The 16,743-nt window shown below is 44.5% G+C and overlaps 1 protein-coding gene across 1 annotated transcript; it reads right to left on the reverse strand.

Annotated features, from left to right (window-relative positions):
- Positions 1–8,791: 8,791 nt before the first annotated feature.
- Positions 8,792–15,151, reverse strand: LOC134290277 (uncharacterized). The gene has a single exon (XM_062857377.1). It carries the CDS (start codon positions 15,149–15,151, stop codon positions 8,792–8,794), a length of 6,360 nt encoding a protein of 2,119 aa, XP_062713361.1.
- Positions 15,152–16,743: the final 1,592 nt, after the last annotated feature.

Raw genomic sequence — 16,743 nt, forward strand, 5'->3', positions numbered from 1 at the left:
GCTGAAAATGCATGTGTAGTAAGTTATTGTTGACAGATTTCTTGCTGTGTTAGTGTGAAATTTGGCGATTCGCTGTATCGCATAAGCTTTCGCTGGAAGAAAACGTCGTCTTATTTAGCGAAACAAGGAAAGTTTTCAATGGAAAAATGCAATAACACGATTGATCGATAGTTCTGCTAGTAGATTCTACGAAGAGTTCTTGGAGACCCAATAACTGTCCTTGAACTCATCACTTGACTATCATAATTGTTCGTAGTTCTTTAAATCCCTACTAATCATTTTTATAGATCTAATGCTCAAGCAGCTTTCGAAGGAATTCTAACCCAATTCTACAGAGAAATTGCTATGATTATTTCTGGGATAGTTCCTGGACAAACTCTCGAAATAATAATTGTATGAACTCCTCATGTAGGTGACGCTGAAGTAATTACTCGAAGGGCGTACTTAACGCTTAATGTTGTCCTTGACAACGTTGGTGTTGACACCGTTAGTGCTGTCCTTGTAGACATTTGCTCATACAACATTTTTGAAATTTGTAGAGCGTAGACTTCAGCCACCCTGCTCTCCATCTAATAGGCTACGTAGTTTTTAGGCAGGTCTTCAATCCTGAATCGTTGTGGTGTGGAACAATCACTCATTTTACAGTAACAATCACTGATTTTACAAGCACCTTTATGACGAATTAATTCAGCATGATGCTGAATAACATTTGAATGATTTTCAGGTACAACCTTTGTTTTGGTTTGTTCACACAAATTTGGAGAATTGTTAAAGTATAGTGTTGTCTACCAACTGAACTATTCGTTTTACAACTATACAGTTGTTACCAGTAAGCCCCTCGGTTGAAGAGCTAAACTTACGTCACAACGAACGAATGTCAACGAATGAGAAACGATTAGGTTAATGTCACCTTTATTGGTGATTAACACAGTCAAATTGTGAAAATAACAGAGATCACGACTTTGCTAAAATAGTTATTGAATTTATTTGGAAAGCTGTTTAAACCGTAATAATTTGATAATAGAACTACAGATTTGTTCGTTGAGATACACGTTCGGACACTAAATTGTAAGTAGTGGTGGATTGGGAAATACGTGAACTAATAAATATATCTTGTATTTAGCTTGAGCTGTCCAGAATTACGAAAAATCGACTTGCTTCAAGGCTACCGAACTCCACGAACAAAATCTCAAGAATTTATCGAACGCCTTCATTATGACGAGGAAGACGCGCTCCCAAGCTAAAGCTAAGGCGAAGGCATCAGCGAGCCAGCGGCGAGATGATGACATTGGCACCGGCATTTGTGAACCTATCGGTACAAACCACACATGCGAGGTGCGATAACAGGCATTGTTCGCAGCGCAGAAAACGATGTTCCACAAACAATCCGAATGGTTAGGTTCATGACGTCAGAATCTGCAGCCGCTGGTAGTGTGGAACACAACTGTGTCGTCTGTAATCGGCCTATCGATGCGGAGCGTAGTTTACAATGCCAAACCTGTTCAAAATTTTATCACGTTGACTGCGCCAAAGGGAGTGAATGTTCAGACCAGTTTACCTGTGAATCTTGCGTTCCACGTTCTTCTGCACCTCCACCCTCGTCCAGCTGTGGACGGTCTAGCACCTCTAGTACAAGAAGAGCTCGATTAGTCCGTGAACTGGCGTTATTAGAGGAAGAGAGGAAATTGGAAGAGGAAACACGACGGGAGCAGTTAGATCGAGAAAGGTTGATGAGTGAGAGAGCCGCTATGGAGAAAATAGAGCGCGACAAGCAGTACTTGGCGCGGAAACGTGATCTGCTTAACCAGCAGGACGAAGAGGATGAAATTGTTAGCATCCGGAGCCATCACTCTGCCCGCACGACTGAAAAACGTATTGAAGATTGGATCGACAATCAGGCGAAATCGGCCAGTGATCCTGGTACGGGCGACGTTGGAGAGACGTCGAAGCCATGTACGCCAACTCATCATACGCCAGTAAAGTCGGTAGGCACTCATGGCCAGCAATGCACTTCTACTCCTATCCGCAATGAGCAAACCACAAGTAGAGATCCATTTCCCATAAAGGCTGAGCCATTGAATCCCATCGAAATAGACTTGCTGTCACCAACTCGAACAACCGGTAGCATCACGATCGGTGAAAGCGATTTGGTGAATCTCAACTCTTTGCAAAATTTATTAGAAGAACAAAAACCAACTGTGAAATACACTGGCACGTTACCAAAACTTGCAAATAATGTCCTATTACCCTTTGGCCAGTGGCAAGTTGACACCGCCCTTCGGCGCAAGACAAACGAATTAGAACAACGTCATCAATGCGAGATTGCCACACGACGCAGACGGGAATTGGACCTGGTGGATGAAATCAAACGTTTGCAACTTCAGAAGGATTCTGAAACAGACAAATTTCGGAAACACGAAGCTGATACAAAGAAGAAACTGCAGGAATTCTCAGATCGGCAGACAGCTATGGAACTACGGCGGCACGAGGAATTGCAGCAACGTGATGTGGAGATACGCCGACTGAAGGATGCAGAGAGACGACTGACGGATCAACTCCAGGTGGTTAGCCAGAAGCGTCAGCTCGACGGTGCCGTCGAGATTAGCCCTAGCAGTACCACGCACATGGAGCGACAGCAGTCAGCGCCAATGAACCTGACATCTCCTCAGTTAGGAAACTCCAGTGGAACTACAGGGTTTCGAAATGATCCGCCTCTGGTAAGTTCCAAGTCACCTTATCGAAATGAAACAAACGCCTCCATACCTCGGTATCGAAACGATGAACACCTTCCCCCAAAATCCTCAATTTCAAATAATGTTCCATCACCACATTTGGATCATTACCTGCCACCTTTAATAAACCATCCGGCAATACCTCCCGCGACGACAACTGTGGGAAGCCAGAGGTTGCCGGGGCATTCAGAAGTGTTTTGCCCATCTCCTGAACAACTGGCTGCCAGACAAGTTTTATCAAGGGAATTGCCTACTTTCAACGGTGATCCCCTTGACTGGCCACTGTTCTTCAGTAGCTACATTAACTCAACTAGCGCCTGTGGCTACTCCGAAGCTGAAAATTTGCTGCGGCTTCAGCGAGCTTTGCAAGGACCCGCCAAGGAGGCGGTAAGCAGCTTCTTGCTACATCCATCCACGGTTCCGCAGGTATTGTCCACATTGCAGATCCTGTTTGGACGGCCAGAGCAAATCGTTCACATTATGATCGAGAAGGTTCGGACTACTCCTCCGCCGAAACCTGAACGTCTGGAAACGTTAATATCCTTTGGGCTAGTTGTGCAAAATCTTTGTGCACATCTTAAGGCTGTTGGGTTGAACTGGCACTTGTCAAATCCTACATTATTGCAAGAGCTAGTCGACAAGTTACCTGCTAATGTTAAGTTTAACTGGGCCTTGTATCAACAGCAGTTGCCAGTAGTTGATCTGGATGTATTCAGTGAATAGGGGAACTGCGGCCATAACGCCCATAGGGGGCAAGTTGCGCCACCCTTGTTTTAGGCAAACCAGGTTATTTTCAGTACTTTGTTCAATTGCAATCGCTAAGATAAGAATAAAAATGCTTCTTTACATTTGAGTTTACATATTTTTACTAAAAAAAATTGTACAAAAACTTCGAAAAAAGATGTTGGTTACTTTTGATGTAATTTTAGCCTGACAAATGTTTGCACTTTTTTACATCATTTAAAAGATTTTTTTCTCGCTATCCCCACAAACTGTTTTGCACACTCCCATTATTTGTGTACCAATCGGAAAAAGTATCGAATTTGACCCTTGCAACTTTTTTACAAGGATCCAAACTTCTGAGGTATGTGTGGGGTAAAATGCCCACCCCTAGTTATTTACACTAAAATAGCCATTTAGATCCAAATTCTGGCACAAATTATATAGAACACAAGTTGGAACCACGCAACATCACGTTTTTACTATAAATAAGTTCACTAATCACACTGCCATGAGTCATTTTGTAGTAATTATTGATAAAACAGCTCACTATGACGTTTACATGGAATTGACCCATAAGTACAGGTGATCCATAACTATGTAATGACTGTATACCATTCACGATCAATAACAGTTGACAATAAACCAGGTGCGCAAGTACATGTACACAATTTGGCATCCTGGCGTTAGCTGTGACTAGTGGCGCGTTTTACCCCGCATTAAAACTAAAATTCTGAAAATCAAACTTTTTTTCAAATTTGAATTTTTCAGTAGTAAAACATAAAACTGGTTTATGGTTTCTTCCATTTGGAAGGAAACATGTTGGTGCTTCATGTTAATGCCAAAAAAATGTGTTTTATAAAGTGTTTCGTGGTTAAAATTGGACTCTTCCTTAACGTGGGCGTCTTACCCCCAGTTCCCCTACATGTCCCGTGTTACGTCTGCCGCTAGTAGCGTCACACTGACCAGTGCTCATCAGAAGACAACAAAGGATGACAGACCAAAGCTCAAAGAGAAGGCGTACATAAATGCCCATACGACCATGGAACGAGGGGAACCTGAGTGCGCATCGTATAATGCAAAAGGTGACGACTTGGCTGATTTAATGGGAGAAAAAACTGAGGGAGTGAACCCGTGTCCTGCGTGTAAATCACTAAGTCATCAAGCAGCCCAGTGTTCAAAATTTAAGGAACTCAGCTTGGACGCCCGTTGGAACGTGGTTAAAGAGTTCAGACTTTGTCGACGGTGTTTAACTCCACACTTGCGATGGCCGTGTAAAGGGGAAGTATGTGGAGTCAACGGCTGCCAGAAGCTGCATCATCGGTTGCTTCACTATGACTCCAGCGTGGATCCAAAGCATACAGAGCGAGGTACCAACGCCACAGTAACCATCCATCGGAAACCCACTGCATCAGTTCTTTTCCGAATCCTTCCTGTGACGCTCTATGGGAAATACGGAAAGGTTGATACGTTTGCCTTCCTCGACGACGGGTCATCCGTTACTTTAATTGAAAATTCCATTGCTGAATCTCTGGGATTGGAAGGCCGAACAGAATCATTGTGCATTCAATGGACAAGCGGGATCAACAAAAAGATATCAAACGCACAGATGGTTCAAATGGAAATTTCAGCACTAGGAAGCAACAAACGATTTAAAGTGGGTGAAGCGTATACCGTGGACGGACTAGGATTACCAGAACAGTCATTGGATTTCGAGCAACTGGCAGAACAATTCCAATATTTGAAGAAACTACCGGTTCAAAGCTTTCAGTCAGCTACCCCAGGAATACTGATTGGAATCGACAATGCGCATCTCCTCTCAACGCTAAAGCTACGGGAGGGTCGTATGCGAGAGTCAATCGCAACGAAGACTCGCATCGGCTGGGCAGTGTATGGTGGCTTTGGAGGGGAACACCAGTTTCAACATCGGCAAATGCATATCCGCACGCTAACAATATCAGACGACCTTCACGAGTACGTTCATCAGTTCATCTCATTGGATTATCTTGGTATAGCGGCGGCTCCGATCCAAGAAGACCTCGAAGAGCAGCGCGCCAGGAAAATATTAAAGAATACCACCATCCGGATGGATTGCGGCAAATTTGAAACGGATTTTTTATGGAAAAGCAACTATGTTGAGTTACCAGACAGCTTGCCTATGGCGAAACGACGTCTGAATTGTTTGGGAAAACGACTACAAAGGAATCCTGAGTTATATGAAGCCGTCCATAAACAAATAGGTGAATTTCAGAAAAAGGGGTACATCCATGAGCTCTCGAAACAGGAGTTTGACACCTTTGACTTGCGGCGGACGTGGTACCTACCATTGAACGTCGTGACAAATCCTAATAAACCTGGCAACGTTTGCCTGATTTGGGATGCAGCAGTCCCTCGACGATGAATCATTGGAGACACTTTTTTCTACACCAAGTGGGATCCTCAGAAGAGCTGTCGCTAAACTGGCGATATTGGATGTAGAACAGGAGTATGGTGGCTTCACAGAGGATGACGCACTTCTGTAACCGAGTGCGACATGCGGGGGAGGATGTTACCAGTAAGCCCCTCGGTTGAAGAGCTAAACTTACGTCACAACGAACGAATGTCAACGAATGAGAAACGATTAGGTTAATGTCACCTTTATTGACGATTAACACAGTCAAATTGTGAAAATAACAGAGATCACGACTTTGCTAAAATAGTTATTGAATTTATTTAAAAAGCTGTTTAAACCGTAATAATTTGATAATAGAACTACAGATTTGTTCGTTGATATACACGTTCGGACACTAAATTGTAAGTAGTGGTGGATTGGGAAATACGTGAACTAATAAATATATCTTGTATTTAGCTTGAGCTGTCCAGAATTACGAAAAATCGACTTGCTTCAAGACTACCGAACTCCACGAACACAGTAAAGCTGTTATTCAGCATTATAAAAAAAATATAAAAAATAAATAAGAAGCCAAAATTTTCAATTTCCTTGAGAGTTTATGATTGGCACTTATACTGGGAACAGCTATTGTGAAATGATAACTACACATTTACTTCTTCTTCTTCTTCTTCTTCTTCTTCTTCTTCTTTATGACTTGACGTCCCAACTAGGACATGGCCTGCTTCGCTCCAACATAGTGTTCTTTGAGCACTTCCACAGTTATTTATTGAAGGGCTTTCTTTGCCTGTCATTGCATGATTCTGTATATTGTGAGGCAAGTACAATGATACACTATGCCCAGGGAGTCGAGAACATTTTCCCAACCGGAACGGAAATCGAACCCGCCGTCTCCGGATTGGCGATCCATAGTCTTATCCACTAGGCTAACTGGAGACCCCAATACTAACTACACATAAATTTACCTGAATCAAGATTCGAGCTCGAGACCCGTCGGTGGTTAACCGCATGTCTTCCTATCTGCGCCATCCTAAAGATGATGAATTGAAGCGCACAATTCAAAACATAAACCTTCCGTGGTTTAATAATGATCACACTTCGACTTCTATTCAACAGTGATGAATTAACATAGAACATTATGGTTAACAATTGAACAACACAATAATTCAGCTGCTGTTCAGTAAAAAAACACGTGCTTTTCATCCTGTACTCTGAGTCGAAGTATGATGAAACGAAAGCACTTTTTCGATTTGTTAAAACCACATTAAACAGATACATGTGCTAATTTTTACATAAACTTAACAAGAAGCAGAAAAAGGTCTTGTTAAATTATTTTGCAGAGGAATTACTGCAAATCGATTTAATTTATGAAACGCTTGCAAAGTGTTTTAAATTATCATTATTAATACCGATAAGAAAGGTTGAACATTGGCTACGTTCTTGATTGAAAAAAAAAAAATTTTCAGTAATGTATACAACAGCATAATTTTAGTTCACCAATCATTACATTTATAAAGCAACAATTCAGCATGCATGCTTGTTTGCCGCTTGCGATTGTTAGTTGGGCAGGCATTCACAAACCTCATCCGTATTGAGACTGTCCTACACCCGTCTCATCAAATTCTCATTAGTTCATTTGTAAACACACATGTGGGCTCCTCCTCACTTCGGAGGCCAGCATTGTGGCGTTATTCTTGATATTGTTGCTGAAGCCATGGCCACCCAAGAAGAAGAAATGACTATGAGCGCCTCTGGCTCTGCATACATCAAGTTCCAACAGGTTCCAACGAACTACTTCGGTGAAAACGCATATGAAGCACTACTGTCAGTCGGGCCCATGCACGTCAGTTGGTGGATCGCTTGTTTATTTATAAACAAACCATCCCGATGAGAGTAATTAAAATTAGATTTTCTCTCAACGCTTCACCCCCTCTCTCTTCGTCAACAGTCTCACCCTAAATTAGAGTGTACCTACACCGTCTGTTGTGCTGCACGAAACATGCAAACAAGTACCGCTACGTGCGCTGGCTGGTGGCAAACATAACGGACACCGAGCTACTACGACCGATGTCTAGATAGATTGGTTTGTTTTGATCATGACCTTGAAGCAGCTCACTCATACCACCGCGTTCCATTATACAGCTCTTGTTTTGAAAATTTTAGGGGAGAAAACGAACGAATGATTGAGCGTGAAAAAATCGAAAGTCTGAACGAGAAGCGAGGGGACTCACCGTTTCGTTGATGTCGGGTTTGTTTGGTTTCTGTTGCGATTGCGGTGAGGTACTAGATCCAAATTCAATGAATTTATTCAACGATGTGTGATAAATTATAAAATTCCTAAAAATAGATAGATAAGTGGGTATCAACATTTCCTTCTCGCTAGCCTTAACAATGTTCTTCTTACTGTTAGTGATCTAGCCTCGATCGTGATCTCACAACAGTGTACCGTAGTCTTGCCTAGTCAAGTCGGTTGTGAACCCCTGTTTCATATGTTGATAAGTAGAAAATTTGTCTAATAATAATTCAATCATACTTTCTTACCTTTCAGCTACCCTATTGCAATAAACGATCGACGGTTACTGAAAGGTTCTCAGCCAATTCACTCCTATTTACCTAATCGCAAATTCACAAGAACAACATAAGTTCATGATCTCCTTCAAAACACATTTCTCTTACCTAGCTTAACGCATTTCACACTGTAAAGCGAACAAACTAGTGAGTTACTCTCTGAAACTGATATTACTACCGGGTTTTACTGTTTACCTAACTTTTGATAGCTAATCAATTTAATAGCTAATAAAACGTATCAAATCTACTTGGGTTTGTTGGTAGTCTAACGATGATGATTTGCAAATTTTTGACACGTTCTTCTTCTGGGTGTTATTATTTACATTCGCTCCGACTGAAGATCCTCCCAATGGGTTTGGGTGTGGTGCACATCAGAGTATCTTCATGTGGGGGATGCCGACTCAGCAGCTGTTGACTGGGCGCACTTAACACTCCCCCCCGGAATACGCAGACGGCCATCCATATGCGTATTCTTTCCAACGCCTATGTCGAGTACAGCTAACGATACCGCAGAACGCTCGTAGATTCCACCGGACGCTGTTTGAACGGTGGCCGAACGCACCTGACCATCGGGAGCAGTGCGTGTAGAAATCACTCTGGCCTTCGGCCAGCAGTTACGAGGCAGCTTATGATCTACGATCATCACGATGTCTCCAACTTCAATAGGCTTCGTTGGAATAAACCACTTCGATCGTCGCGTGAGAATAGGAAGATAATCCCGTATCCACCGTTTCCAGAAAACGTTGGCCATGGCTTGAGATTGTGTGTAGGAATTCCTAAGCGCCACCGGACTATTGTCGAATGGAACCCAAGATCTAACACCGTTTGCTGATCCCAGCAGAAAATGGTTGGGTGTCAGCACGGGTGAATCATCATCATCGAGTGGGATGTCGGTTAATGGACGCGAGTTAACGATATTTTCGACCTCCACTATTGCGTTCTGTAGTACTTCATCGGTAGGTAACCGGCTTAGCTGCATTGCAACTAAGTTCTGCTTAACAGTACGTATCAACCGTTCCCAGGCTCCACCCATATGTGGCGATAGGGGTGGGATGAAGATCCACTGAGTTCGACTGGAAGTAAACTCATTCGCTAGTTTGTCATGGTCGAGTTGTTGAATTGCTGCCTTTAGTTCCTTATTGGTAGCTTGAAAGTTGGTACCACGGTCGCTATAAATAACGGCAGGAATTCCCCTCCTAGCCATAACATTCCGGATCGCCATTACACAAGAGTTCGTTGAAAGTGTGTGAGCGATTTGCAGGTGGATGGCACGAGTGGTTAGGCAAGTTGCAATGACCCCCCACCGTTTTTCAGAATGACGGCCCACGGAGACCAAAATTGGCCCGAAATAATCCACCCCCATATAGGTGAATGGACGACTAAAGGTTGCTAAGCGCGACTGAGGAAGATCAGCCATCATTGGTGGTTGCGGTTTTGCTTGTAGGTTTTTACAGTACTGGCAGTTTCGTCGAACAGCATGGTACGTAGCCTTCATACGAGGAATGCGGTAACGTTGTAAAAGTTCGTTGATGATTGTCGTATGATTCTGATGGTTGAATCTCTCATGAGCATCGGCAACGATTAAACGTGTGATATGATGATGACGGGGAAGAATAATGGGCTCAACAGCATCACGGGCGGCAAACTCGCACTCCTTAGTTCGCCCTTGAACACGTGCGACTCCGTTTTCATCGATAAAGGCACTCCGAAACAGCGGGTTGTTTCTGATGATTCGCTTCGTCGAAGTTCGCGGATGAATTGCCAATGTGACAATTTCATCGGCATATGTTTCTGACTGTGCTTGGCGAAACAAGTAATTCTCTGCTTTAGCCAGTTCTGGTTGAGTTAGTGGGCCACAACTGCGGTGCTCTTTTTTGGCTGAACGCTTTAGGTTATCCAGATACCGAATGATGAGAGCGGTTTGGCGAAGCAGGGGAGTCCACTTGGAGAAGTCTTGTATTCTGATGACTGGCTCGTTAATCTTTTCGTGAAGAAGCAAATGAGGGCGAAGCTCTTCGTCAGTCGATTTTCTGAAACATGGAGATACGGGCCAAGTTTCCTCGACTTGCCAGAGAAAATCGGGTCCCCGGAACCAGCGACTGTCGGTTGACAAATCTGGAAGTCGTGTCCATTTTGTTCCTTCATCTGCTACGTTATGCTTAGTCGAAACCCACCGCCAATCGGTAATTTCTGTTGATTCCAGAATTTCGCTCACTCGGAAAGCCACAAACTGACTGTAACGACGATGATCGGATCCCAACCAGCAGAGAACGTCTTTAGAATCCGTCCAAAAATATCGTTGGCTAACGCTGATAGAAAGCGACTTCAGTATCGAATCAGACAGACGAACGCCAAGTAGAGCTGCTTGTAACTCGGAACGTGGAATTGATAGGAATTTCAGGGGTGCCACTCTGGTTTTGGCTCCAACTAACGAGCATTCTATCACATCGCCTTCTTGGAAACGGAGGTAAACAACCGCCGCAAATCCGCTTTCGCTTGCATCAACGAACGTATGCATTTGGACTGTGGATTTCACAGATGTCAATACACGGTAGCAACGTGGAACTTCGACGGTCTCAATCTTTGGGAAAATAGCCAACCATGTTAGCCATTTCTCGAATTGTGCATCTTCGATTGGATCATCCCATCCCACTCGCGTTCGCCAAATTTCTTGGAGGAGAACTTTCAAAAACATCAAGATTTGCGCAATAAACCCCATGGGATCGAAAACCATCATGAGGGTTCGTAGAACCTGTCGCTTGGTTGGACGGCGATTACCAGAAAGCAGGTTTTCGTCGTATCTGGCCGACATTTTGTAAGTGAAGCGGTCTGTTGAGGTATTCCACCACATGCCTAGTACCTTTTCTGCTGCGTCCGTTTCACTGATGTCCATGTTCTTTTCTCCGGTGGCTTCTCCTTCTAGCGCTGCTCGAACTGTACTGGAATTTGAAACCCAATTGCGTATTTCGAACCCTGCATTCTGGTGAATCCCTTTTACGTCTTGTGCTAGTTTTACAGCCTCTTCCTCAGTTTCGGTACTGACGAGCATATCATCCACGTAGTGCCGCTTGATAATCGCCTCGACTGCCTCTGGATGGTCCTGCTCAAACTGCTTTGCATTGCTGTTTTTCACGTGTTGCGCAATGCTTGGAGAACAGCAAGCACCGAAGGTCATTACCTGGACTACGAATACGCTAGGTATGGTCTCACTACTGTCTTTCCACAGGAAGCGTTGACATTGCTGATCTTCGTCCCGCATTTGTACCTGGTGGTACATTTCTCTAATGTCACCACATACTGCCACTCGGTACTCGCGGAAGCGGATCAGAACAGAGAAAAGAGAACATAGTTGATCGGGACCTTTCAGAAGGACTGAATTTAAAGAGACGCCGTGTGCGGTGGCTGCAGCATCCCAAACTAGGCGTATCTTACCCGGTTTGTTAGCGTTCGTGACTACAAAAATGGGAAGGTACCAAACTCGTTCGTATTGTGCACGGATCTCTTCTTCAGTCAGCTTTCTAATATAGCCCTTACTTATGTGCTCCTGGATTTTCTGTTTGAGTGTTTCGGCAAGAGCTGGATCCTTGTTTAATCGATGTTCCAAACATTTCCATCGTCTTTGCGCCATTGGCTCACTGTCCGGTAGCCGCACCTGGTCGTATTTCCACAGAAGGCCAGATTCGTATCGATTGTTTGTTTGTCGGGTGAGGGATTCCAGCAACATCTGTGCCCGTTGGTCTTCTTGGGAGAGTACGGGTTTGTTCGGTTTGATGATTCCCATACTGTCTAGTGAAAAGTATGATTTCATCGCTTTGTGAAGGTTGTCATCGTATTCACGATTACATTCGCAGACTTGGACGCTGTGGTAGTTCGTGTATCCGATGGTATCTTCTTTCCCAGTGCAGTTACCATAAACCATCCATCCTAACCGAGTTTTAACTGCGATGGGTTCGTTCCACTTTCCTTCTCGACTGTTACTCCCATGTCCAAGGTTAGCGAAATCCAAACCGATCAGGAGCCGTGGGCTCACATCACGATAGGATTCAAGTGGCAGTCCTGCAAGATGTGGGAACTTCTTCTGTAACTCAGAGAGCATGAGCGTCTGTGGGCGGATCTGAAGTGACGATAGAGTGTTAATGCCCAAAAGTTCGAACTTCGTTGCCTCGTTGCCCACGCCGGAGATCTGTAGATTTACTTGCTGCGACTCATTTTCCATTTTACGTGTTCCACCGGTCCATTTCAAGCACAAGGATTTTTTCGGACCTTCGATACCTAGCTCGTCCGCGAGACTTTGTTCAATGAGAGTAAGCTCCGATCCGTCATCAATGAACGCGTATGTTCGCACTATCTTCTTTGGTCCATACAACACGACTGGCAGTATACGGAACAATACTGCTGACTGCCCTTGGTGAACGTTGCAACTTGACTCGGAATCTTTGTGCTCTGGAGAAGTGCTAGTTTGCTTTGTCGGATACGGCTTAGGGTTTAAGCTCTCAGGTTTGTGAAGCAAAGGATGGTGCAAGAACGTGCATCCATTCACTTCACACTTTCTCTGCAACTTACAAGAACCATTGTGTCTTCGAAGACATTTGCGACATAGCTTACATTCCTTTATTGTTGCCCACTTGGAATCATAACTAAATTCTTCGAATCTGCTACATTTTGCGACCGTAGGGCAGCCTCCTTTACATACCACACACGCATCCTTGACGGGGTTATTCGTTGTAACCGATGTGAACTTGCAGGCTGGCTCGCTTGGCTTTTCACTACAGGACTCCGATTCTGAATGAAAGTTCAGAAAACCGTCCCGTTTGACCACTTTACTTCGCGCTTCTTGTCCAGGCGTAGCCATTACTGTACTTGCGTCTTCCGCAATAGTGTACAGCCAGGTGCTGAAAACTGCCAAGTTAGGATCAGGGTAATTGCGGGTGAACCTCGCCCAATCTAACTTCAACGACGCAGGCAGACGCTCCACTAGCTCGTAACGAAGAGAGGCGTTGAAGATAAAATCATTCACTTCACAAGCTCGTATCATCGCAACCATATTCTTCACGGTTAACGCGAAATTTACGATTGTATCAAGCTTTTCCGTGTTTGGCGAAGGAAGCTGTCTGATACGCTTGATAATCGATTGCACGATCGCATCCGGTCGACCATAGAGCATCTTCAACGTCGACATTACATCAGCTACATTCGCAGGATGGAGTAACTCGCACTTAACCGCCTCCAATGCCTTGCCCTTCAGGCATTTTCGCAATCGTAACATATTCTCCTCGTTAGTGAATCCGCACATCTGCGTAGACGAATGAAATGTTGCGTAGAAGAGAGGCCATTCCTCCAATGATCCATCGAAGTCTGGTAGATCTCTAGACACTGCTTGGCGGGCTGCAATCTGGCTACGATTGAGTACGCCTAAGGTTTCTTCGTTGAACGCAGCTTGGCCGGATTCCGGCTGAACTGTCCTTATCGGTGTTGATCGCTGTCCTGGAGCAAACTCGTTTATTCTACCAGGGTTTATTGCTGGAATAGACGCTACGTTCGTATACCCTTGTGGTACCCTTGAATGTTGATTATCTTCCTGGTACTCCCTAGAGTATTGACCGAAATGCGTACGCGGCAACGTCGATGATGAAAACCTTGGTTCACGGTCAGCTGCCAGCGAAACGGAGTGTGCTGGACGAACTTCGGTTTCGTAACGTTCATTTTGAACTTGAGCGTGGACAAACTGCGATCTTGCGTTGATGGAATAGTGAACGCCTTGCGAATGACAGTTGTGTGACAAGTTTGGTGCTGGCGTAGGGGCAAATGTTAGACTTTGCGGGATTCGTTGGTGTGGTAGACGCTGGTCACCCTGGTTGACGCGAAGAATTGATGGGTTTGTATTCCGCTGGACATTTTGAGCTTGGTGCTCATCAAGCTTGGCCGATCTGTTCGGCGTTTGCTCGTTTGCCGCTTCTGCCACTAACCCGGAATCTTCAGCTTCCCCATGTCGTTCCGTCTTGGCTAACCACTCCTCGATCTTCGACAGCTTGACTTCTTCGTCCTCCTCGGTCACTGATGATGTTTCGCTCTCCATCTCCTTCAACAGCTTGTACTTCCGCTCAAGAAACCGCTTTTCTAACTCCAACTCTTCCTCAAGCTTTTTCATCTCCAACTCCTTCATTCTTCTTGCTTCACTTCGAGAACTGGCCTTGCTCCTAGATCGTTGCGATATCGGTTTGGTTGGTGGGGGTGGAACTTGGTTTCGTTGATCGGCAAACAGATTGTTAGTGCTGGTGGGGGGGATAATGAAAGATGAGGTCTTGCAGATTGGACAGATCCAGCTGACGTTAGCGATGTCCTCCGTAACGTGAACGCACACGAAGTGGAACCACCTGTCGCAGCCGTCACATTGCACCATTTCTTCATTGTCGCGCCTTTCACACAGCCGGCAACGATGATCTACATTTCTACGAACCTCGCGTAACGGATTTCTACGGACGATAGTCGCGGCACCTTCGTTCCTCTTATCGACATTGACAACGTTTGTTATGTTAGGTCCGGATCGGGATGTATTAGTATTGGTAACGACAGCATTTACCTGATTTCTCGGGCTAGGAGGGGATAATATAACGACGGAAGGAACGCTACTTGCGTGGGCGGTCATGATCTCTGCCGCGGTGTTGTCTGTATATCCTTGCAGCTCATCGAAACCAGGTGTTCCAGTTGCTTTCGCTGCACAATTCTCCGACTTCTGCGACATGATAACAGAATTTTATAAATTGTTGCGATTGCGGTGAGGTACTAGATCCAAATTCAATGAATTTATTCAACGATGTGTGATAAATTATAAAATTCCTAAAAATAGATAGATAAGTGGGTATCAACATTTCCTTCTCGCTAGCCTTAACAATGTTCTTCTTACTGTTAGTGATCTAGCCTCGATCGTGATCTCACAACAGTGTACCGTAGTCTTGCCTAGTCAAGTCGGTTGTGAACCCCTGTTTCATATGTTGATAAGTAGAAAATTTGTCTAATAATAATTCAATCATACTTTCTTACCTTTCAGCTACCCTATTGCAATAAACGATCGACGGTTACTGAAAGGTTCTCAGCCAATTCACTCCTATTTACCTAATCGCAAATTCACAAGAACAACATAAGTTCATGATCTCCTTCAAAACACATTTCTCTTACCTAGCTTAACGCATTTCACACTGTAAAGCGAACAAACTAGTGAGTTACTCTCTGAAACTGATATTACTACCGGGTTTTACTGTTTACCTAACTTTTGATAGCTAATCAATTTAATAGCTAATAAAACGTATCAAATCTACTTGGGTTTGTTGGTAGTCTAACGATGATGATTTGCAAATTTTTGACACGTTCTTCTTCTGGGTGTTATTATTTACATTCGCTCCGACTGAAGATCCTCCCAATGGGTTTGGGTGTGGTGCACATCAGAGTATCTTCATGTGGGGGATGCCGACTCAGCAGTTGTTGACTGGGCGCACTTAACAGTTTCTGTTTGAAATTCGCGTCGCAACAAACTCGAACGACTCGTCGAACGCTGTGGACGAGGAGGGTGAGGGTGCGAGACCGTCACAATAACAAAACAACCACAACATCACGCCAAGTCACGTGTTCCGCCTACCCAAGCCATATTTTCAAGTGCACCGAGTGCACCGCACCAAAGTCGCAAAACGCAACGCTTCGGGTTGTTTGTGTGTTGCGCTTTCGAACGAACAGTACAGCCGATCAAAGCGATTAACAACATGCTGATTGTTGTTCAGGTTGTCGGATCCGCAGGCAAACGACGTCATCGGCGAATTCACACGTGTCACGCCGTCAACCTCGTTTAACCGACACATGTCATAGTGCAATCGTATAATGCTTTTCATAGAGTTAACGCATTTGAAGCGTCAGGTAAACAAACATGTTCAAACATTTTTTGTTGACGCTTCACGGAATTTTGCAGGATTCTCTCAACTGCATCTTAAACAGCTTATTGGATGACACGCTCGTCGTTAATCGAAACAACTTGTCAATCCAAACCAAGAACTATCCTCCGCTACGGCGTAGTTCGCTTGGAATGGTTCCGTTTCATCGCACCATTGATCGATTTTGACAGGTTCCAGAGTGAATCAACTGTATGGCGGCATGACAACCGCATTGTGGCGGTGGCGGCGTCAGTCTCTGCCACAATTCAGCATTTGAAGAAGAAATGCAAATAAACGAAATGCTTCACACGTGCCGGGCCGGTCGTGTTTGTCTGACATCATCAATTTGTGTGAAGAACCGACACGCTGCGCTGCGTCAGTGCAGCAGTGTCTTGGGTTTTTATTCCCAAGAATC

The sequence above is a fragment of the Aedes albopictus genome, chromosome 3 (assembly GCF_035046485.1).
Source record: "Aedes albopictus strain Foshan chromosome 3, AalbF5, whole genome shotgun sequence".
Taxonomy (NCBI): domain Eukaryota; kingdom Metazoa; phylum Arthropoda; class Insecta; order Diptera; family Culicidae; genus Aedes; species Aedes albopictus.